Source organism: Podospora pseudoanserina, chromosome 2 (assembly GCF_035222485.1).
Source record: "Podospora pseudoanserina strain CBS 124.78 chromosome 2, whole genome shotgun sequence".
NCBI classification, from domain to species: Eukaryota; Fungi; Ascomycota; class Sordariomycetes; order Sordariales; family Podosporaceae; genus Podospora; species Podospora pseudoanserina.
The window spans coordinates 1,497,023-1,519,429 of NC_085921.1; the positions used below are offsets into that span (position 1 = coordinate 1,497,023).

At 54.0% G+C, this 22,407-nt stretch overlaps 7 protein-coding genes across 7 annotated transcripts; 2 read left to right on the top strand and 5 right to left on the bottom strand.

Moving 5' to 3' along the window:
- The first annotated feature begins 58 nt into the window (after window positions 1–58).
- QC764_203240 (uncharacterized protein) lies at window positions 59–3,417 on the top strand. Its single transcript, XM_062944022.1, has 3 exons — window positions 59–1,359; window positions 1,459–2,265; window positions 2,329–3,417. The coding sequence occupies exons 2-3, from the start codon at window positions 1,830–1,832 to the stop codon at window positions 3,315–3,317; spliced, it is 1,425 nt and encodes a 474-aa protein (XP_062802799.1). The 5' UTR covers window positions 59–1,359; window positions 1,459–1,829; the 3' UTR covers window positions 3,318–3,417.
- QC764_203230 (uncharacterized protein) lies at window positions 362–1,369 on the bottom strand (the record flags this gene model as incomplete). The annotated part of the gene is made up of 1 exon (XM_062944021.1): window positions 362–1,369. The coding sequence occupies one exon, from the start codon at window positions 1,367–1,369 to the stop codon at window positions 362–364; it is 1,008 nt and encodes a 335-aa protein (XP_062802800.1).
- Window positions 3,418–3,476: 59 nt separating the features above from the next.
- Window positions 3,477–4,925, bottom strand: QC764_203250 (uncharacterized protein; the record flags this gene model as incomplete). The annotated part of the gene is made up of 2 exons (XM_062944023.1): window positions 3,477–4,655; window positions 4,722–4,925. The coding sequence occupies 2 exons, from the start codon at window positions 4,923–4,925 to the stop codon at window positions 3,477–3,479; spliced, it is 1,383 nt and encodes a 460-aa protein (XP_062802801.1).
- A 508-nt stretch (window positions 4,926–5,433) lies between these two features.
- QC764_203260 (uncharacterized protein) lies at window positions 5,434–7,941 on the bottom strand (the record flags this gene model as incomplete). The annotated part of the gene is made up of 2 exons (XM_062944024.1): window positions 5,998–7,941; window positions 5,434–5,946 (listed from the first exon to the last, which is right to left on the bottom strand). Exons 1-2 carry the CDS (start codon window positions 6,871–6,873, stop codon window positions 5,434–5,436), a joined length of 1,389 nt encoding a protein of 462 aa, XP_062802802.1. The 5' UTR covers window positions 6,874–7,941.
- Window positions 7,942–9,829: 1,888 nt separating this feature from the next.
- On the bottom strand, window positions 9,830–12,238 carry QC764_203270 (uncharacterized protein; the record flags this gene model as incomplete). The annotated part of the gene is made up of 2 exons (XM_062944025.1): window positions 9,830–11,417; window positions 11,486–12,238. 2 exons carry the CDS (start codon window positions 12,236–12,238, stop codon window positions 10,206–10,208), a joined length of 1,965 nt encoding a protein of 654 aa, XP_062802803.1. The 3' UTR covers window positions 9,830–10,205.
- Window positions 12,239–12,464: 226 nt separating this feature from the next.
- QC764_0033700 (uncharacterized protein) lies at window positions 12,465–14,136 on the bottom strand (the record flags this gene model as incomplete). Its single annotated transcript, XM_062940214.1, has 4 exons — window positions 13,331–14,136; window positions 13,087–13,309; window positions 12,848–12,887; window positions 12,465–12,563 (listed from the first exon to the last, which is right to left on the bottom strand). Exons 2-4 carry the CDS (start codon window positions 13,176–13,178, stop codon window positions 12,465–12,467), a joined length of 231 nt encoding a protein of 76 aa, XP_062802804.1. The 5' UTR covers window positions 13,179–13,309; window positions 13,331–14,136.
- Window positions 14,137–17,612: 3,476 nt separating this feature from the next.
- CLB4 (B-type cyclin) lies at window positions 17,613–21,551 on the top strand. Its single transcript, XM_062944026.1, is given in 5 exon segments — window positions 17,613–18,265; window positions 18,509–19,615; window positions 19,679–20,218; window positions 20,274–21,314; window positions 21,326–21,551. The coding sequence occupies 4 exon segments, from the start codon at window positions 18,254–18,256 to the stop codon at window positions 20,559–20,561; spliced, it is 1,947 nt and encodes a 648-aa protein (XP_062802805.1). The 5' UTR covers window positions 17,613–18,253; the 3' UTR covers window positions 20,562–21,314; window positions 21,326–21,551.
- The last annotated feature ends 856 nt before the right edge of the window (window positions 21,552–22,407 follow it).

Genomic DNA, 22,407 nt, shown 5'->3' on the forward strand with positions numbered 1-22,407 from the left:
CGGGTTGGTAAAGAGTATAACAGGGCTGTCCCAAACACAGAAACTGGCTGCGATTTGGGGGCAATTGACGCGTCTTCAGAAGCTGGGAAAGGTCGGTGCCGGTGCGATCACCCAGATTATTTTGGGCGGATTGAACCGCTTCCCCCCCCCACCAACACGGCTCTGTGCACTGACCACCTCCAGCTGCAATCAGCAGCCATATGCACCTACCGGGGGCCTATTGTTGAGACATCAGCCATGCACGCAGCTAGCTGCTTGTGACGCAAAGCATTCATTTCACATTCAGTTGTTGAATATGTATTCTCTCTCCGGCATTCATCATCATGAAAGTCTGCAAGGGTAATGAAGGTCTACAAGTGTATCATCGTACACACATAAGGGCATGGTCTCCAAAGTGGTGCGAGATGCTTCCCTCTTCCTGCAGCATGGATCCAATCCACAGCCGTCCGTCTTCCACCTCAGGGGCTCCGAACTTGACCACCACACAACCCCGTACGTTGGCGGCCGACCACAACAGCTTGCTGTTATTTTCCATCACGAGTCTCTCGGCCCTCCATTTTTCTCGCGGAGTTGCCTGAGCTAACGCTGCTGCCTGCTTAGCAGCATCGCTTCGGAAATCACGAGCCCCAAGTCTCGGGAGAGCAGCGAACTCGGCCAGGAAGAAGTCTCCCAGCGACTTCATCAGTGGCCCCCTGAGCAGCAGTGTCCCCACGATACCCACGCCGTGCATCGAGTCTCGCAGCTTGGCCAGTTCCGGGTGAGACCTGTTGCTGTCCAGGATCACGGCATCTCTGACAAGCAACCTTTCTCTCGAATCCGTCTTTCCGTCTTCCTGAGCAGCAGGGATAGTCCATATCTCATTGCGCCCAACCCATCGCACAAAACTCCAGTTCTCTCCTCGCGCAGTGCGACCCCGCGTGACCCAGTCGAGAAGACATATCGAGGCGTCCTCCTCAAGCCGAAATATCTGTGTTTGCTCATACACACTCCCCGCGAATGGCTGCACCGGATCGGGCAAGAGGCAGAGTGCGCCTTCGGACGCAATGTGGGCATGCATGTCCTGTCGCGTGACGATGTCGGGGGAGGTGGACGTGAAGACCTTGGTGTGGCCTTGTGTGACGATGGTCAGCTTGGCCTTGGCTCGCACGTCGACCTTAAGATTGACCTTGTCGCCAGCCACCAGTCCGCCGCCATAGGAGAGTAGGAAGACCAGCACGCTCTCATCTTCGGACGGTCGTGAAGGTGAGATGAGTTTGAGAGGGTACTGGTAGGTGAAGGTCTCAAGGCCGGAGATGCCCTCGGGTAGGAGCTTTGCGACGAGGTGGCCCTGCCCCGGAACGGACGTAGATTTGGGAAATGGTGAGTTCATTGTGTTGTCACCCCATTGTCATGATGAATGGTCAAGATCTCTCTTTCTTCCTTGATCGGAGCTGACCGTATCGTATCTGTCTCATGTAGTGTAGGGTGGATGGGGTGCCAAGAGGGGAGGGTTGGCTATGAGCCACTCTCAGATGACCCTTATCTGTTTATCGCCGCCCAGGAACGGCCCCTGCCCCGCGCTCAGACAGGGGAGCCTGTATCGTCCCCCACCTTGGCGTTGCTTGCGATGCAGGCGCCCCCGGTCAAAAAAGTTTGGTGGGGACAGTCAGAATTCAGAACCTATGCCATCCATGCTTCCCTTCCGCATCTTCACACTTGCAACCTGCGAAAAACCAACGCACCCGATTCAACTGACAGCTGCTCATTGTCTTGTCAACTCGCACCTACCACACCGAGTACCAGCAACCACTCCAGACCGTTCTTTTCAGTACGCGTGACTTCTGGCAGCCATGCCCCCCAAAACCACCCCCAGAGGGCGTGGTCGAGGTAGAGGAGGTACCGCCCGCGGCGGCTCTGCCTCTGCCCCGGTCGCCGGCGATGGTTCCGCTGAGCCGGCTATTGCTGTGGTCAAATCCGAGACAGACACACCAGCATCAGCTTCGACGTCCACATCAGCCCCCCCCCCGGGCCGGTCAGCAACTGCGACACCCGCTGGTACCAGAGTACCTCCAAAGTTCAAACCAAAGAATGTCCGTCGTAGCTCAGCAGATCGTGAGAGACTTGCCCGCGAACTCGGCCAAATCAGCAAGGCTAAGGACGAGGCCGAGGAGAAGCGAAAGGCTCGTTTAGCCAAGGCCAACGTACGAGGCCGTGGCCGTGGTGGCGGTTTCCGTGGTGGCGCTCGAGGCACAGTTGCACTCGGTCCTCTTGCTGGTGGAGGAGCATGTGAGTTTTGCTTTTTGTTCTGGCATCTCAACTAGTCGTGCACGTTTGCTGATACCTTGGTAGTCGGCGGCGGCGGCTCCTCAGGCGGTGGTCACTTTGGTAGGGCTGATTACATCAAGAACGAGGCCGGCGGTCTCTTCGGCAGTGACGGCAGAGTCAACGCGGATCTATTGCACGACTACGTCCAAGATTACGATGACGACAACAAAGACCGGCCCCTTATGCCTATGGGTATCCGACGTGTGCAGCCAAAGTCTCAGGAGGACAGCACCGAGGACAATGCAGACGAAGAGGAGGATTCCGATGAGGAGGGCCTCTTTGTGAATGACAAGGAGCGGGCTACGAAGGATAGGCTTGCTGCCAAACAAGCCGCCAAGGTAAAAACTGAGGGCGGTGGCCAGGATGTTGATATGGACAGCATTCCCCCTCGCTATGGGGAAGCCGACACAGCCGGCTACGAAGATATGTTACTGGTGGATACGAGCCAGAAGCTCCAAATCAGCAGCGGAAAAGCTGAGGAACTGCGGAGACAGCGCCGCCTCTTTTCGGAACCGTTGGACGACCGCGCGTTTATCTTTCAGTTCCCCGTCAGACCACCGCTTTACGTCGTCAAAGATGACGGCTCGCTCGCCAAGACTGAGGGCGACGACGAGGTGGTCACGCTGGACGGTCAGCAACAGGGCAATGCTCCCGTCGATCTGACTACCGGGGTTAAGGAGGAGGAGGTAGCAGAGGAGGAGAGCAAGGAGGAAGAGGAAAAGCCAGTGGTGCCGCAGGCGGGATATCTGGGCAAGCTCATCGTGCGAAAGTCAGGAAAGGTTGAGATTGACTGGGGGGGCTATCCCATGGACTCGGGCACTGGTGTTGCGCCCAGACATTTGTCGACGGCTGTTTTGCTTGAGATGGAGGATGCCAAACCGGGCGAGCCGCCCAGAGGGTTTGCCTACTCGATGGGCCGTGTCGAAGCGGTCTTTTCTTCTGTTCTTAGGACCAGTGATATGGAGCCGTGGGTGGTGGATGGGCAGGTTCCTGGTGCTGCTGGGAGCGCTTGATTAGATGGAAAGGCAGATGGGAATAAAAGTATTGATACCCTGTAGAGATTTAGTCGTCCACTGTGTTGAAAAAGAGAGGACTTTTCCATGCAAGTCGCGATTTTCTTTTGACTTTGGTATCTATGTTTTTACTTCGCTTGACAGCTCTGTTCTAGTTACTCAATAAGGGCTCTCCTGGTAGGCCCTCTCCGCCTCTTCGTAAGCATCATACCCATACAAGAAGGCCTGAATCTCGGGGTCTGTCCATCTGGATGGGAACCCTGGGCGGACATCGTCGTCGTTTAGCTGGCTGGTCATGAGCTCGTCTCTGGCTTGCTGGGCCGGGCCGTCGGGGAGGTGCGAGTCGTTTCTTTGGTTGAAGGTTTCGAGCTGGATGCGCCGGCCGCGTTCCATGCGGAGGTGTTCGTAGAGCCTGCCCATCTTGGGGAGCTGGGAGGAAGAGGTTGATTTTCGGACCTTGGAGAGGAGGTGCCCGAAGACGGCGCCGTCCTCGAGGGAGGAGTTGGCGCCTTGGGCTAGGTAGGGGAGCATGGGGTGGCAGCAGTCGCCCGCCAGGAAGAAGGTCCCTTGGGGGTTGGTCCAGTTGGGGAGGGGGTCGAGCCACATCAGCTTCCACTTTTGGACGGACTGGATCTGGGAGATGAGTTTCTGGAGGAGGGGGTCCCAGCCGGAGAACTTGGATCTGAATTCCTGGAGGGAGGCGTCGGATCTGGCGACGTGGGAGGGCATGTCGTCTGGGCAGAGGAAGACGAGGTTGTAGGTCTGGGAGGAGGAGACCGAGTACCCCACGCAGTGGCTGTGGGGGCCGATCCAGAAGTGCACTGTGGGGTTTGTGATGAGTTTTCGGAGGGTGTCGGCGTCGGGACCGGTCAGGTGGGAGGCGTGGAGGGTGATGCGGTAGGCTAGATCGCCTGTCAGGATTGCTGGGGAGGGTTGGCCTAGAAATAATGGTCGAATTGACGACCAGAGGCCGTCGGTCAGGAGGATCACATCCCCTGAGAGCGTGTTCCTGGCCGGGTTCTGGACTAACCCGAGATGGACTGTGTTCGTCTCGAAATCAACCGACGTGACCCTGGAGTTAAGCCTGATGGTGATACCGAGCTCTGAGCACTTCTTCACCATCTCCCTCTGCAGATCAACCCGATGTAAATCCCAAAAAGGGAACCCATACCGTTCCAGCATCCGCTCTTGGAGGTTTGGTTCGTGGGCGAGGAGCTTTGTCCCGTCGTAGCGGTGGACGGAGAGGGAGGTGGGCACTGCGGCGAGGGGGGCGAGGATGGGGGTGAGGCCCCAGTGGGAGAGGAGGCGGGTGCCGTTTGGGGTTACTTGGAGGCCGGCCTAAAGGGGGGGGGGGAAGGTTAGCAGACGAGATGAATAGGGGTGAATAGAGGGGGAGGGACGTACGCCGACTTCTTGGAGCTCTTTGGCGGCTTCGAGGATGGTTACTTGGTGGAGAGGGTTGGCGAGCTTGGTGGAGAGGGCTGCTGCTAGACCTGCTAGGCCGGCGCCGATGATGACGACGTGGATGCCTTCATCTTGAGTTTTTGTTTCAGTAGTTGTGTCTGGTATAGGCACCTCTTTTGGCCCGTCACTTGATGGGAGGACCATTGTGAGTGTGGTGTGTGAAAGATGGGGCAGGTGAGGGTGAGATAGCAGGATGATGATATGTGTCTTCACCCCCTCTCAACAGTTATCACTGAAACAAAACATCACATCTCACATCAAACGCCAGCAGCGTGGCGTTTTAATATATCACATTTGAGACACATGTCCTGGCCGTCGCCGGTCGAGTGTAACCGGAACTAAGTGGGGGCGGCAGTACACCAGCACCCGTAAGGCGGGGAATAACCTGGGGTAAATCAACGGGTAAGAGGACGCGGGGCGACGGATCCGGACCCAAGGGAACAAACAGGTCGATGTCGTCGGTTCGGCAGCTGGTCGGAAAATAGCCTCCCTCACACCAGTACGGCAGACGATATCGGCCCACGACATCTGCATGCCGAGGGTGTGGTCAATGGGGCATTCCAACTAAACATTATGCTGCTGACAGCTTCTCTCCTCCCAATATGCCGTCTCACGGAAGAAGTTGCTTCCTGACATGTCTCTCCATATGCCCTCAAATCTTAACAGCCAGCTTAAACCCCGTCACAGCTATCCTCGCGGACATTATTATGAACGAAGCCAACACCACCACCGTCCCAGCCCAAACACAAGCCCATGTATATGTCCCATTTGACCTGTCGATGATAGCACCAGCAGTTGGTGGCCCAGCCAGCGAAGAAAACGCGCAAAGAGTGCAGACCATGCCGAACCGCGTTCCCATCTTTCTTGGATCCTTCAAGAGACTGGCAAGCGCACCACCAAACACACCCTGGGCCGCTCCCATCGCGAAACCAAGAAAGATGGCAAACACATAAAGCCCCGTAGCAGAGTCCACCGCCAGCCAAAAGAAAAACATACACCCCAGCAGAAACATCTGGAAGGCATGCATGTTGATCGGACCAATATAGTTATCAGCCAAATACCCTGTGATAGGCCTCGCGACAACACTCATCCCGTTCGTGATGAGCAACAACTGCACCGAGTCCGTCGTCGAGAACCCAACAATGTTCCTCGCAAACGCATTAATCTGTTCCCACATTAGCCATCTATCATTTCGTTCCATCCTCAGACTACTCACAAAGAAGCTCCCGAAAAACAACGCCCAAAAAAACAAAAACGCCCCCAGCGTAAACAACAAATACGGCCCCTCCCTGAATGCATCCCACTCAAACACCGGCCCGCTCCTCCTCGGCTTCAACACCGGCCTCAGCAACACCACACTCACAACCGAAATCCCCAACGCCACAAACCCCGCGCACCTCACCGCCCAGGCAAACCCAACCTTTGGAATCAAATACTGAATCACCGCCGGAAAAACCACACTCCCTAACCCCGTCCCGGTAGCCGAAATCGCCAGCGCCAATGCCTTTTTCCTCTTGAAGTAACTGTTCACCACCGACAGCGGCGGCATGAAAATAATCCCCAACCCCAACCCCGTGCACAACCCCTGAGCCAGGAAAATCTGCCAGTACTCTTTACATAAACTCGTCATAAAGGTCCCAAAGACGACGAGGAACGTCCCGGCGATGATGGTCGACTTGATGTACCCCGCGTCGGCGAGGCGGCCGGAGAAGATGCAGAGGGCAAAGGCGAGGAAGACTTGGAGGGAGCCGATCCAGGAGACTTGGGCTTCGGGGAGGCGGAGGGTGTCGCGGTAGTGGAGCTGGTAGACGCCAAAGGCGGTTGGGTAGCCCCAGGCGAGCATGTTGATTAGGCAGGCGGCGAGGACTTGGAACCAGGCGGTTAGACCGCCGTCGGGGGGGATGAATTCTTCTTCTTCTTCTTCTTCTTCGTCTGGCGTTGTTGTTGGGGAGTCGAGGTCGGAGCTGTCTGATAGGTCTGCATCTTGGGCTGTTGTGAGTTTCGTTTCTTTGGTGTTGGGATGTGATGATGATGGTGCTGCTAGTGGTGGCGGTGATGGGGCCGAGGCGACCTTTTCGATGTCAACGTTCATGATGAGTGTTATTTGCTTGGCTCACCCTGTGTAGGTTGTAAAAGTTGAATCAGCAAAAAACAATGACGACAAGAAAGGGGTAGTAGTAGTAGTGGTAGTAGTAGTAGTTTAGCCGTTGATATATTCCATCGGCGTTAGGAAACCACCAATGACTTTTTAACTCCGCCGTCCAAAAGTTTCTAGAAAAAAAAAAGCCAGTCGTGGGTGGGAAAAGTGTGGGTTTATCGTACACATCCTTGCCGGGTAGACTACCCTGGTTTTGGTAGGTCAAACGTCGTTTATTCCCGGCCATATCGAGAACTGTCACTATCATCAAACAAGCGGGCGAGTGTCAAGATGTCATCTTGCAGATTCTTTACGCCCTTGATTTTGACATCTTCTCCGACAGTTGTCCCCGCAAATGGCGGGAAACACCCAGTCGGGAATAAGAAGCAATATCGACATGCCGCTGCTGGCTGGGTAGGTGGCTGAAATATGACATATCAAGCACACTGTGCAGGCGACAATCAAAAGACGGCCTATCCCGGGCCGTCAAGGACGGGATGGGTGTCTGTCGGGTAGGGAGCGCCGGCTGCCGAGGCTCTCATCCGATATGCACAACTCCCCGCTCCCGATAACGGCTGTGGAACTCTAGCTGTCGCCGACTGGCCGGGAGAGACGGGAGGGTGCCGAAGTGAGGCGGCCTTTTTCGGTCCTGATCTGGGAGACGGCGATATTGTTCATGTTTGGACAAGACAAAGCAGCCATCACGACTTCTCAGCAATGGGAACACAAGCTTGAAGTGGGATCTCCAAATCGTAATTGCCGTCAAGCATCTCAACTCCCAATCTCGTCAATTGCCCCACCAAGATAAGGTCGCCTTCCATCGGCTTTGTCGCCCCCATCGTCAATATGAACACAGAACAGACAATCGCGATCTTCGCTGCTGTCAACCTCGTCATAACTTTCCCAGTCCTCAAGTCGCACATAAAACTGTCTCAGTGCCACGAGGCTTTCCAGTCGTGCGACCAAAACATCATCAAGAAACCAAAACAATTCTTTCAGAACCCAACCAATCGCTTAAATTTCAGCAGCGCAGAAACGTCAAAGTGTCAGATGACTCAACCACCGCGTCGCGCGCGCTATTAGGAGGAGAACGGGAAGGTTTTAGTCACAGAGGGGTGCATCGAGTCGCAGACCGCCATTCATGGCCCGGTGACAGCCCAAGCAAACGTGAATATCCGCATCGCATTTAGCTTCAATTCTCAGTCAACATAAGCTATTGAACTCATTTCCACATCCAAAGTCCGTTGAACACTGAATCTGTACATGTTGGCACCTTCAAAATGGTTCATCCAAAAGATAAAATTCCCCAAGTGTAAAGATCTTCAACCCCTCCCCAAGCCAAGACCAAGTGGCAACAAACCCCAACAACCAACCGCCCAAAGCCGGTCCAAAAAACCCATGTCAACACCCTCTCAACCAATCAGCGCCCCCATCTCAGCCAAACTCTCGACAGAAAGGGAAGGAACCCCCAAATGTGGGGCAACTTTAGAACCACGCCATTGGATCTGATTGATCTCCCCGCTTCCAGAACAAAGCCACTCAACCCAAACTTGCTTGCGCACATTAAGAATGTACGGAAGATACAAGGAATCCTTCCAGACATATTGCGCCCTACAATAACTAAAGTCATCAATCAAGAGATAAGCTGCGACGCTTATTGGCAAAGACATGCGCCAGCTTACAAACCGCCTAGCGCCCGTTTGAAAAAGCCTTGCTAACCCAACCCCGATCAGGCTTAAACTCTAAATCCTATGCGCCCGACCAATCAAATCTCACCACTTACACGGGAAGTTTCCTTTTTTTTTTTTTTTTTTTTTTTTCTTGTTGCGCAACAGAGAAATCGCGAGGGTTGCTAGATGGTGATGACAACACACTCTTTCATGATGGCTGTATGAAACAGAACAAAAAACATAGTTCGCATTTGTTGGGCGACAGTGATCCCATTCTCGAAATAAAATGCGCGCTTGAACTCCAAGAGGCGCATTCCACTCGACTTTTCGGGCCTTGCGACAGATATTGGAATATGTCGCGAGCTGCTGACTTGCGATGGCATGTTTTGATACAAAAAGGTTTGAAAATTTGTGATAGGGAGAAACCACGTTCACTGCTTAACCCACACCAAATCCAATATCTTGGTAACTTTTTACTCCATACGTTCATGACCATAGCACCAAACAGACAGGTGGTATTCGCGGCGCATAATAACACACCATTAACACCATTAACACCATCAACACCATCAACACCATCAACACCATCAACACCATCAGAACCCCATACGACAAAAACATCAACACAGAATGAAGCCTCAAACAGTAAGAAATTCGGAAGAAAGAAGAGAAAAGAAAAAAAAAATTCTGGCTCACGCTTCCCCGGAGCTTCAGTCCAGGCCGCAATGTACAACATTCAGAAAAAGGACACCGAGAAAACATCATGAACCACACACCAACGCAACAAAAACAGCATATTTCCAGTAGGTACCTCGCTATAAACCCCCCACCCCCAAACAACAACAACAAAAAATCAAACGCTAAAAAGACATGAGTGATGATGTGATATGATGTGATGTGCAATAGCCCTCCCTCCCTCCCCTCCATTCCTTCCAAATATACCAGAGATGAAAAGAAAGAAAAAAAAAAGAAACAAGAAAAAAGAAAAAAGAAAAAGCCGTAATATACACTCCTCCTTCCCACACACCTTCAAATCAATTAAACCTTGTAAAAGACAGAATCAATCCCCGAACCCCCTCCCACCCAATCACCCCTTTAACCCCTGAGCCATCCATTCGCCCTTCCTCTTTTCCAGCTTTCGAACCATCCACCACCCATTCCTACCTATCTTATCCATTCCCACCCACTCACTCAACCCAAACCCAAACCCAAAACCCAAACCCAAACCCAAACCCACCTCCCCACCTCCCACCAACATAAAAAAGAAACGCAGCCGCTTTTAGAAAAAAACAAATGAATCTCTTTGATTGATAGAGCGGAAAATGTTCAAGGCCCGACAAGACAATAACAACACCCAAAGACGGTAATGAGATGCAGGTTAAGGGGTGGCCCTAGATAGTCATCCTCCCCAATAGCGGACATGCTTAATAAAAAAAACGTTGTAGCCATCAACATAGGAAAAAACACCAACCCCGTGAGTCTCCAACGAGAACTCCACAAGACCATTGACAAGGTATAACAGACCACACCATCCCGACCCCTATCTCACAACACCCCACTGACCATCATCCCATCATACAAGCCTTTCAATCCGGGGTTGACCCATCAACAAAAAACTCATCTCTTCCTCTTCTTCCCCTTATCCCCCCCTCCAACCTCCGAGGCGTACTCCGCCCCGCCAGTCACCCCCCCGCCGAACCCACCCCCCATCATCGGCGGCAACGTCGTCATCGCAACCGGCGCAGCAGGAACCTCCTCCTTGACGAGCGGCACCCCCATGTGCCTCCCATACCTCCCCTTCCTCCCATTCCCCTCATCCTCGCTGATGCACTGATCCGCCCCCAGCCCCGCATCCTTGCACCGACCGCAAGGCCTCTGCCTGTCGCACCCCTTCTTGCTTTTGCGACACCTCTGGCAGCGAGGCTTGGTCGACAAGTCGGGGTGCTCCTCATCCCCGGCAGCAAGAGAAAGCCCGGTGTTGGACGCGACAGACTGCTTGCGTGAAGCCGGGAGCGAGGCCGGGGACATGGGACCCAAAGCGGCAGCGGTACCACCGTTGACGGCTGCCGTCTTCACGGCCGCGGGCTCCTTCTTGACCTTGGGCTTCTGAGGCCGAGGCTTGGACTGGGCAGCAGCAGCCGCGGCAGCCGCGGCAGCCTTGGCTTGGTGAAGCGTGTTCGCCTTGAGCTTGGTTCTCGGCTTGGGAGCCGCCATGGCGGGCTTGGGGGCGCTGTCCGAGCAGTAGCCATCTTCACCGCTCGTGTCGGCGCCGTCGGCGGGGCCAACAAAGTGGCTCTCTGTGGTATGGAGGACCTTCTTGTGGTGACCGGCAGCGTCGAGCTTCTGTCTCCGCGCCGCCGGCACGTCGTGATCGCTGTCCGCCTCGCTGGTGGCACCCGTCGACGAGGTGGCGTCCGCTCTGCCACTAAAGGTGTCGTCCATGGTGGACGCCGACGTCCGGCCATGCGTGGAGATCTCACCCAGGCGCATAAGCTGGATGGCGACGTCCTTGTCTTCCTCAGACATGCAGCTGTTGGCGGTGCCGTCTGGTGTCGCCACCATGGGCATCCCCGGCGTGGCCGCGAAGCCGAAGCTGCCGCGCGAGCGCCGCATGTCACTGCTGGGCGTGGGGTAGGTGGAAGGGTGCGCAAACCCGTTGTTGTAACTGTGCGGGGAGTGCAAAGAAGGCCGAGGATTGCTGAAGGGATTTGGCCCAGACTGAATATATGGCAGCGAGGGACGATGCTGATGATCAGCACGCCGCGCCGGTGAGACGGAAGGGTTGGACGTGGCCGCGGGCATCTGCAGAGGGGCATAGAGAGGCAACTCCTGCAGACAAATAAAACTCATGTCAGAAACCAGCATTCACAACCCATTAGACGACGTCTTCAACATACCGAGCTGTCAAACTTGGGACGCTTGCGACGGCCACCCTCGACGATATTGTCCACACTGATTTCCGTGTTGCCGAGATGGTCCTTGCTTTTGCTCGACGACGAGCCTGGCGCGCCGTCGCCGCTGCTATAGCCGTTGAAGCTTTCACCGTGACTGTCGCCATTCAACTGCGATCTGTTCTTGGCAGAACGTGACCGTACCTTCTTGGAGCCGGGGTTGTTGTTTGCCGAGCCGCTGCGACGTCCACGTCCGCCATTAGGCGAAGGGCTACGCAGGCGTGATGCAGGCGGCGAGTGAGGTCTGGCAAAGAGATGGTCATCTGGGCGCGGAGGTGGTGGCAGAGGCGACTGGGACAGGAAAGTGTCGGCGGTATAAAAGTTGTGTTGGGGCGCTGGCGGGTGGTCATAGGAATACGGCCGGGGAAGCTCGTCGTGAACCCGCACGGAAACGGTCATATCATGAGCAAAGTTCTCGTAGTGGGGAATGAGGATGTTGCCCTCCGCATCCTCAAAGCTTACGCCTTTGGAGATAGTCTGGGTGGTATACAGACCGTAAAAGTTCTTGACCGTCGACACGATCGACTCTGTGGCGTCGTGAGGGTAGATCTTGACACGAAGGGGCAGGCGCCCCCGCGATGCCTGGAAGATCAAGACGAACGTAACCTGCTTGGGCTCCGCGACGGTACGGGGCGAGATGCTGCCGTTAGGCTGACCTGGGCGCCCGTGCCCTATCCCGGTTGGCGACATGGCTGCCATTGTATGATATGTATATGTGTATCTAGTGTATCGCACCGTCGACGGTGGCTTCGTAAAGGAGGTCGTGTGATGGAATGTGTGTCGCCGGTGGGGCTCAGCACCGTTGGTTTTGTTCGGTCGATAAAGGACTCAACAATCGCATTGGCAGTGGACAAGCGCTCGAAAAAGGCGACGAGGGTACAATGCCAACGGACGGGTCCGGCTTGAGGGGCGGATGGACAGTGGTCTATCCTTGATTGAGGTCACCGCCAGTGCCGCAAGGACCAAGCCGACTCTTGTGGGTGCTGCTGGGGTGGTGCCGGACGGTGTTGGGAAGTTGTTGGATCTGGACAGAGCAATGCGACGGTTAGAGCTGGGTGCAGATGGACAGCAGCAGGTAGAAGAGGCAATGCCATGAAGGGCTGATCGAACACAGGAAATGCGGTGGGGAACCGGGGGTGTAGGAATGCTCGATGGGTAGGAGGTAATGATGGTCGGGGTGCGAGCGCAACACAGCAAAAGCGGGTGCTCGTCGGGGGTAAGGCAAGTAAGCTTGCTTGAAAGCAGATAGAAGGTATACAGAGCAAGGTGTTGGGATCGCAAGGGACGGAAGGGGACGAGGAGGCTTACGGCAAGGTTGGGGAAGCGGTGGTGTCGTGGAGGAACTGAGCTGCGATTTCTTGTCGTCTCTCTCTCTCTCTCCCTCTCTTTCTCTCTCTCTCTCTCTCGTTGTTGAAGATGCGGGCCCGACCTAGTCAAGTCGGCAGAGTGTGAGCAAGGTGGGAGCAGAAGAAGAATCGGGCTAGCCAGAAGCCGGCGATGGGTGACGGGCGATGGGATGGGGTGCCAGGAGGGGGACAATGGCTTACCAGAGGAACTTGGTTGGTTTGATGGCACCGGGTTGAGCAATTCGGAGGTTGTGGGCGAGGAAGAGAACGGAGGAGTCGCAAAGAATCTGCATTAAAAGAGCAGATGCCGGTAATCGCACACCCGCACACCAAACTGCCTGACCTTTGCGCGGATCCGTTCAGGGCAGTCCTCGACACTGTGCCACCGAGACACAATGGAGAGAGCAGCAGAACAGCAGAACAGCAGAACAGCAGAACAGCAGAACAGCAGAACAGCAGAACAGCAGAACAAACTGGACTGGAACAAATGGAACAGGCTGGACTGGCTTAAGGTATTGTGAATGGATTCTTGATATCTGTGATTTGGGCAATTTCCGGGCTTGCGCTCCCCCCCGATCGCATCCTCATCTAGCCCTTGCGCCAGGGTGCGAGGAGCTGCCAACTGGGCGCTTTTCGCACGGCCAGCCATCCACCCAGCCAGCGGAGCGCTTGCAGACGTGGTAATCCACACTGACCGCACCTAACCTTACCTCACCTCTGGCAAGCTTCCCGGTCACTGATCACCAGATGGCTTTTGCCAACCTGGCCTGGGTCACTCACACTCCCCTGCCAGTGCATCCATTTTCAGGAAGCTTCTCTTCTGATAATGGGAGAAACCAAAGACTGCAAGAGACAGAAGGCAGAGCAGAGAACAGCAGTGGCTGCTGCTGCTTTGCTTTGTTGTTTCGGGTCTCTTGTATCATGCAGAGCGCATTCGGGGCGCATTCCGCTTTGCGCCGAGATCTGAGAAATGTGCGATATTCTTTCAGGGCTGGCACATTCCGATTCAAGACTTGGCTGTCATCTCTCTTTGTGCCAGGTCCTGTTTTCTTAGGTATTATTCCTTCTTATCTCTCTTCCCAGGAGTAGAGTCCCAAACATGCGATGGCGCAGTCTCCCGAAGTAGCAAGCACCAGCAGGAGCAGTCAAGGCAAAGGCCCGCTGCATTGGAGGTAAGGTTGTGCGTGTCGAGAAGTGTCTGCACGAATACCAGTTTCTGAGAGATCATTTAATTCGCCTTCCGGTCGACCGTTCTCTCTTCTTCTTCTTCTGCGCGCGGCTAAAATCCGTCAAGTGTTTTCCAGACACCCAAGACAGACGCTGTTTACAGTCGCTGTTTACAGTCGCGAAGAAGAAGAAGCTTGATGCTTGCCTTGCAAGGCGCATATACCGACATGCAGTCTGCGAAACACGGGCTGCTCACCGGGGAAGCCCTCCTTCTCCTGGGCCTCACCAATAATGACCATGGGGGAAGCCGTTGTTGGTCTGACCATTTAGGACCGCCTGGTATTCTTGGGCACACAACACAAGAGCTCAAATGTAGGGTCAACGCCCTGGGTCCCCTCTGGCCAGTGGCCAAGTCGAGCCCACAGGATGAGAATGCGCCAGAGAGGTTCATGAACCCCCCAAGGTGCCCGTTGCAGCCATCTCGAACCCCTCCATCGGCCAATGGCAGTCGCCAGCAAGGTAGCGCAGCAACAGGGGTCTGCTGTAGATGTGCCTGGCACTGATAGGCAGGACTGCCCAAGCCCAGCTGTCGTGGTACAAGAAAATAAACACTGTCACTCGATAGATAAGTATTATCTTGTCCACTACATGGCCAGCAAGGTGGCGCCGTGGCTCTACCTGCAGCAGAGCAGTTGCATTTTCAGATAAAATCTCCGCTGATGGGCAGAAATTCCAGAGTTGTATGGTCAGATTCCACGGGAGACACAACGGCGCAAGCCGTCCAGATATCAGACTGGGCTCACCGCAAATGCGTGGGGTATTGATGGAAAGATTATGAGATTGTGAGAGGTCGCAAAAGATAGGAACGCCGGGCAAACGGGGAGCTTCCGGCATTGACCGAAGCAGCATGGAGAGGCGCACAACTGATATGGATAGCAAAAAGTCTGAAATGAACTTTTTGCCTGCCCCGCGGCTGGCTCCCCCTCAGTGGCATTAAGGTTGTCTTGGGCCGAGTGTATTCGAGACAAGCCGGCCGTTTGTTCCCTCTTTTTTGGCAATTGTTGTGAGGTAACTTTGTGTGCGCTGCGCGAGTGCGGGTGTGTCGTCCTTGGTTTGTAGAGGGGAGGATCGGGCGCGGCTCGATGCGCTGGCAAAGTTTCAAATGCAAAGCCTGCATCGAATCATCGCGCCAGATTCTCCGAGTTCTCCCAAGTGTCAGACCGTCAACAAAAGGACCCGCAGACCCGCCTATTACCTGTCACTGCTCTATTATTCGTGATTCTTGGTCCTTGGGGACGGCTGTGGTCGCCTCGAAGCTCGCTGTTGCAGAAAACGCTAACAAGGTGGTGGTGATATCTCCAAGTCAAGATGCTAGTGTACCCCTCTACGCTCGCCTTCCATCACGACTACCGCATGCAGCTCAGGCCCGGACGAGCGCACTTGCGTCCATGGCACTTCCCACCCCGCTCCACCTTTGACGGAGGAGACGGACAGCTGGAGGCGAGCGAGGAAGCGAGGAGAGGAAGCAATTCTCTTTGTGCAGTAGGGGGGAGGGGTCTTGGTTGGTGGCGGGTCGTACATGCACGTACATAACATAGAGCTTTGGCTGGACTCCTGGACATTTGCTGGAGGTGAGTGACTGTCAGCGCCAGTGGCTTCCATTCCGTGGATCTTGGCTGCTTCCATGACCGCAACGGCACCCTTGCCCGTTTCCAGCGCCCGATCTGCAACCGCCAGACGCCCTCGATACCCCTCCTCTTTGCTTGATGTCCCGGCTTTGTCGCAAGAGTCTCTGGCGGGCTTTCCGGACAGGATCCAGCCATTGGTGTCACCAGGTACCACGGCGCATTGTTTTTGGAAGGTTGCGACCACTCCATCCGTCATGTTTGTCGCAACCAAACTCACAAAGAGACAAAAGAGTCCGTCCACGATCCTGTGGGGCACACAAAATAAGAAGCTCCGGCCCCACACCATTGGCTCGTGGCTTCGTTGTTCCCCAGATCTGACCAAACACTTGACACTCCGGAGGAGAATACACAGTAGCTCAGAGCAGGTAGGCATGGTGGCATGCCCTCGCGAGGAGGAGGGGGACGGTCCCTGTTTTCGCCACGCCCACAAAAACCTTGACGTGTGTGCCAATGTCGCAGAAAGGGCACACGTTGCTGATTGCGCTACATAAATCGAAGCTGCGCAAGAGATCGCATCATATTAAGCAGCCTACTCCGCAGCGGAGCGAGTCGCGGAAGAAGCCACCAGCAAAACCCACCCCTGCTATCGACCGACCGTCTCTTCGCGGCAGGGCACATCCGTTCCGTTGGCAAAGTCAAAGTTTCAATTGCTCAGGTGGGCGCCGTCTCTTTGTGAGAAGGTAGCGTAGGATTCCACCACATGGCACATGCGATCGAAGCTCAAGTTGGAGTGAGTGGAGGGGTTCTTCTCCTCTTGTCACATTCTGCAAGAGGGGTCGAGGACCGTCGAGGCAATTTATGGCCCCGGACCAGGGTTTCTCGGTGTCGCCTATGGATTGTCCAAACCCCGTGTTGACCGGAGTCCCTGGAAAAGGAAGAGAAAAGTAGAGATAATACCCGGTTCTCCAGAAGCTCTGGTAGCTTCTCGTGTTGATACACAAGGCGTGCTTCAACCATTGCTGCGCCGGGTTAGATGACTGGTAGTGCGTAGGTAGGTATCGGCGGCCGTTGGTCAAGTGGCCCGACTTCTCCACCCACCGCCGCCGCGCTGAAAGTTTTCCTTTGGATGGGGATCCTGGCCCATGGCTAGTTCCGGAATGGCCTCGTCAGGCTGCGATTTATCCTCTTGAGAATCTGGGGAGAAGAGAAAGATCGAAATTGGCGACTGACAATAGGAAAGTCGTGATTGAATAGAACCTCAAAAGTCCAGCAAGGTTCTCACGTGACAACGTGAACGGGGGCGGGCCCCGGTCTGCCCCGCTACGCGTAAAAGCTGGTGGCAGGGAAAATGAAAAAGACGCAGCTGCGGACCAATAGGAGTGCGGTAAAGAGGAAACAAAGGTAGGTGCCAGCTCTGAGTAGAGAATAGGGTTGATATAAGTCGAGAATGGTTTGTGAGAAATAATGTGGTGGGATTTGCTGTAATTTGCTTAATTAAGGTCCTGGAGAAGTTGACGCGCCGGTCGCGCAAAAGGCCAGTGCCCAGACGGCGGGGGCTACGTCACCCCATGGAAGAGTTATGTAAGCTTTGAGCATGCTTGTTGATTACTGGTGCGAGACAACACATGCATCGTTAGTCTGCTGGACTTGGGCTTGCAGACTCCACGATGGAGATCAGAACTCCATAGTTGACCTACCCGGCCGGGCTGAGATGGAGAATGGCAAGGCTGTAAGTGATGATGATGATGGCCATGTTCTTCAAATGTGAAATTTCAAAGGGCATTTGATGCTGTTTTGTTCGTATCCCAGGAATTGGAACATGTGCATATGATTGGGGTCGCCGTAACAACCCAGACGGGCATGCACGGACCACACCGCCCAAATGGAACTCTGTCTGTGTTTACTTGCATCTTGTCAATAAACACATGGTGAAAAACATTCTCGCTGTCCTCTTTAACCTTTGCTCCACCCGCGACCTCTGCTGTTGGAAGGTTCTTGTCGGCATCGCACAGCAATCGTTACTTCAGGTTCCTCTTACTCATGTCCTTGACCTCGATACAGTGAGTGAAGGCGCGCCCCGCTTGACGCTTGACCGTGTCGAATTTATTGAGGTGCCTTCCCGACACCCACGCGCCCTCCTTCCCGCTGCGCTGGTATTTTTGCGACGCCGTGGCAACCAGCGCCCACGATAGCCTCACCAGCCCCCCGCCTTGCTCTCCTCGTTGCTCCGCTTTATATCTCGATGCCCTCAAGCCCATTCGCCGGCTTCCCAGTATTGTCAACAGGAAGAATCCATCCCGAGGGACGACGATAAGTATTCAGTTTCGATTCAGGAGCGGGGACCACCTTTTCTCTGCCCTCTGCTCTCTGCTCTCCTCGCAACAACAACCACATCGCCTTCTTCCACCACTACCTCACTTTTCCAGAGACCAAAGACTTCTTCTCTGACTCGACAACTGCCATCTCAACCGCTCGTCTCATCGTTCCCGCAACCAAGACGATATCCACAAGGAAAAAGGTCTTTGCGACAACAGCCTCAACCAACATCAAATAGAAGGTAAAAATCCGACATCATGGATGCCAAGGTATGTCTTTCTGCCCAGAACTCCTCCCCACTTCCTCCCTCTACCCAACTCTGCCATCCCATCATCGTTGGTCGCAAGTCCACGAGCGCCCACCTTGCCCCTCCACTTTTGATTTGCTCAGGTGGAAAGCCTCGTGGTCTATTCACCGTCTGAAGTCGCTCGAGACGAGCTTCTACATAAACCAGACCGTTCTGCCGAATCTTCCATGACAGACAGGCTAACCAACTTCTCTTCCCGAAATAGCCTCAGCGCCCTCTGCGCATCTACCAAGCCGCCCCTCCTATCACCGAGCACATCCATTCTAACAAGCCCTCCTTGCACCAGCGAAACAAGTCCGTTGGCACCGTCAAGATTATGGCCAACACGGGTGCCCTCAACGCTCCTCCCAAGAGAGTCATCCTCCACGATTTGAGCAACACCAATCGCCCCATTGCCGACGAGCCCATCGTTAAGGCTGTTCGCGCTCGCGCCAAGTCGGTTGTTAATGCTGCTGCTCCTACTGTCGCCGGAGCCGGTCGCAACGACGAGAAGGAGAACCACCAGGTTGCGCCTGCTCCGGTTGCAAAGTCCTACAACGTGGCTCCGGTCGATGTCACAAAGCCCACCGCTCGTAACGCCAACAGCCTCAACCAGCAACGTCCCGTCGGCGCCCTTGCCCAACCTCCTCTGAAGAATGGTGTTCCCAGGAACATCAAGCCCACCATGATCTACAGAGACAGCAATGAGCAGGAAGTCGCCGGTCGTGTCGAGCTTCTTACCAACGTTGACGATCTGGTTGCCATGGTTGACAAGCAGATTAAGCGCCCGCGTCAATACAAGAGCCAGCCATCCTTGAAGGCAGAGCAGGCCTCCCAGAAGCCGACCCAGTCCAAGGCTGCGGTCCAGACCGAGAAGCTCGCCGAGCTCGATGACGAGAGCGATTTTGACGACAATGTTACCGAGGCGGCTTACGAGGACGCCGTGGAGCAGATTTCGTACGACACCGCTGGCATTGGCAACCGCAATCTGGCTGAGCTCGAGTCCGATGTGTCTGTTTCCATCGCGCAGGTGGCCAAGTCCCTTCCCACAGCTGAGGAGGACGAGTATTCGGACGAGGATCACTCGGGTGTTTACGAGGATCATGGATACACGACAGCCCACTCCTACCGGTCTCATGGGGACAACACCACGGGCGGACTGACCACCATGGTGGCTCCTGCTTCCAGCCTCAATGCGCAGAGAGAGCTTGCCATTGCCAAGGACTGGGTTCTTTCTACTCAGACGGAGGAAGAGATTGAGGAAGAGGCCTGGGACGTGAGCATGGTGGCCGAGTATGGCGAAGAGATCTTTGCTTACATGAGACAGCTCGAGGTATGTACTTTTTGCAGTGGAGCGCGTCAGGAGCCACGGAACTAACAGTTTTGTTTTGTGCAGGATTCCATGGTCCCCAATCCCCACTACATGGATAACCAGACCGAAATCCAGTGGTCGATGCGCGCAGTTCTCATGGACTGGTTGATTCAGGTACATCACCGGTTTTGCCTGCTCCCCGAGACGCTGTTTCTCACCGTCAACTACATTGACCGCTTCCTGTCGGTCAAGATTGTCTCGCTCGGCAAGCTCCAGCTTGTCGGCGCCACGGCCCTCTTCGTTGCCGCCAAGTACGAGGAGATCAACTGCCCATCAGTCCAGGAAATTGTGTACATGGTCGACTCGGGCTACAACGTGGACGAGATCCTGAAGGCGGAGCGCTTCATGCTTAGTATGCTTCAGTTTGAGCTCGGCTGGCCCGGTCCCATGAGCTTCCTGCGTCGCATTAGCAAGGCTGATGATTACGAGTTGGAGACTCGCACTCTGGCCAAGTATTTCTTGGAGGTCACCATCATGGACGAGCGCTTTGTTGGCAGCCCTGCCAGCTACATTGCCGCCGGTGCCCACTGCATCTCTCGCATGTTCCTTGAGAAGGGCGATTGGGTATGTTGTTCTTGTCTAGCGTCTTGTGGCATCTCGGATACTAACCGTTCTCCAGACTCTTTCTCACGTTCACTACTCTGGCTACACCTTGAGCCAGCTCAAGCCACTCATCAACATGATGTTTGAATGCTGCCGCGAGCCTCGCAAGCACCACAGCGCTGTCTATGACAAATACTCGTCCCCCAAATACAAGAACGCCTCGACCTATGTTGAGGCCAAGATGCTTCGTGGGGTGACGCTGTCCTACCTCTACAGCGCCATGGCCGAGGCCGCGAGCTCGTCGGGCTCCGAGTGTGAGGCCTTCCGCGCCAACCACCACTTGCCTGTTGCCCTTGAGGCCTAAGTCTCGGACCCTCGCTTCCGCCCAGAAACCATGTTGACAGGCTCTTCACTTCGATGTACTTGTTCATCATTGCGACAACCTCGAGCATGCATTTGCTGGAAACCGTCGCAGCACCACAGCATGGATCTCCTTTCTTGATCTTGCCACGTTGGTGCTTCACCTTTTTGTTTTCTGGGCCAGCAAGCGTCTTTTGGCATTTGCCCTCGACACAAACAGACACCAAAAGGCTGTAGCAGAGATTTTTGGTCTTGCTATCGGCCACCACCGAATAATTTCCTTGTTTTCTTCGTTTTCTTTTCTTCCGCTTTTATTCTCGCATCGGGGGGTTTTTTTTTCTTTCTTTCCAGGCACTCGTCGCAACGTCTCGCTATTTCAATGCAACCCATCATGCATTAGATTTTTGCGGAACACTGCGTCTTGGCTACTGGGACAGACTTCCAGGATTCGATGCACACAATGTTTTTTTCCACGACAACCACCAAAAAGTCGACAGAAACATATTCGCCCTTCTGACGATGTGACGAATGCCCTCTCACGATACCTTGTCTTTTTTTCCCATTTCTTTGCGCAAAACTTTCCCTTGTTCTCATGTCAATACGGTTTTCTTTTTTTTTGTCACGATTGCGAGGCAATGAAGGTTTGAGGGTTGGTTGGTGATCCTGAGCAAAGCATTCATGGCTGTTATTTACATGGCGTTGTTTGGGTGGTACAAAGGCATTCGGGAATTGGGAGGTTAGGGGGAACATTCTGGTGGTGGGAGGGCGGTGGTGGTTTATATGGAAATGATATCCCCGTGGCTTATTGATGACACCTTGAAGAGAGGTGGTCAACAAAGCTGCAAGCAAGCAAGGCGTCTTTTTTTCTTCTCGGTTCTTTTTCTGGGAAATGGAATGGGGGTTATCTGGGATTGTTGGGGGGAGGCTGGTGTTTTATGGGTGGGTGGGAAATTGTGTGTTTTTATGTCTGCTGCCTTTTTTTTCTTTCTTTTTTTCTTTTCCAACCAGGATCATTGGAGGGACAATGCTGTTTGTTTCTCTTTTAGAAAGGAGGGGTTGGGGGGGAAAGGAAGGGGTTTGGGGCGGGCGGGCTACTATTATGTGTATAAATTATAATATTTTCTGGGGGCATGATGGCTATTTTCTTTTGATATTTTTTCTTCTCTCTGTTATGGAGGGAGGGATAGATATTAGGGGTGGGCATCACATTATGGGACTAAGTTCGATTGAGGGGTTTAGATGCCAATAGATGTGACACGGTGTTGTCTTATTGATTTGGGGATGGGGGTGATGTGAGTGAGGTGAGTGAAGTGAGTGATGTGAATGATGTGAATGATGCTCACTCTTGTGACTCATGACCATCTCAACTGTCATTTTCTCTGCAGTATCATATGGTACCTGTTATACACTCCCTTACACTTGAATTGTATTTATGAAGAGCAAGTTCAGTGTGAGAGACCCCTCGCTGTGTTCAAAACAAGATAGTACAGCCAGATCACCTTCTACACAAGAAGTAAATTATATAGGCCAAGTCTTCAAAGGGATGCCATGTGGCTTTATGTGATGCTGAGACATTCATCTTGCAGTAAAACGCAAGGGATCAAGTGATGATCTCATGATACTAGCTAGTGGAAACACAAATCTTCAAGACTATGGGTGGTGTCAAAACATCAGATGTATTCTAAAAACAAACAGCTTTTCTATATCAGTGAAGTGTGAGAAGAGATGGCCTTGACGTCTGACAGGATGGAAAGGGGGGGTTGCCTGTCAGTGACTGTCAATTGAAACGCTGGTGCAGATCTTGAAGAATTTAAGCTTTTTTGTGGCCCCCCCTGGTTGTTGGCGATCTT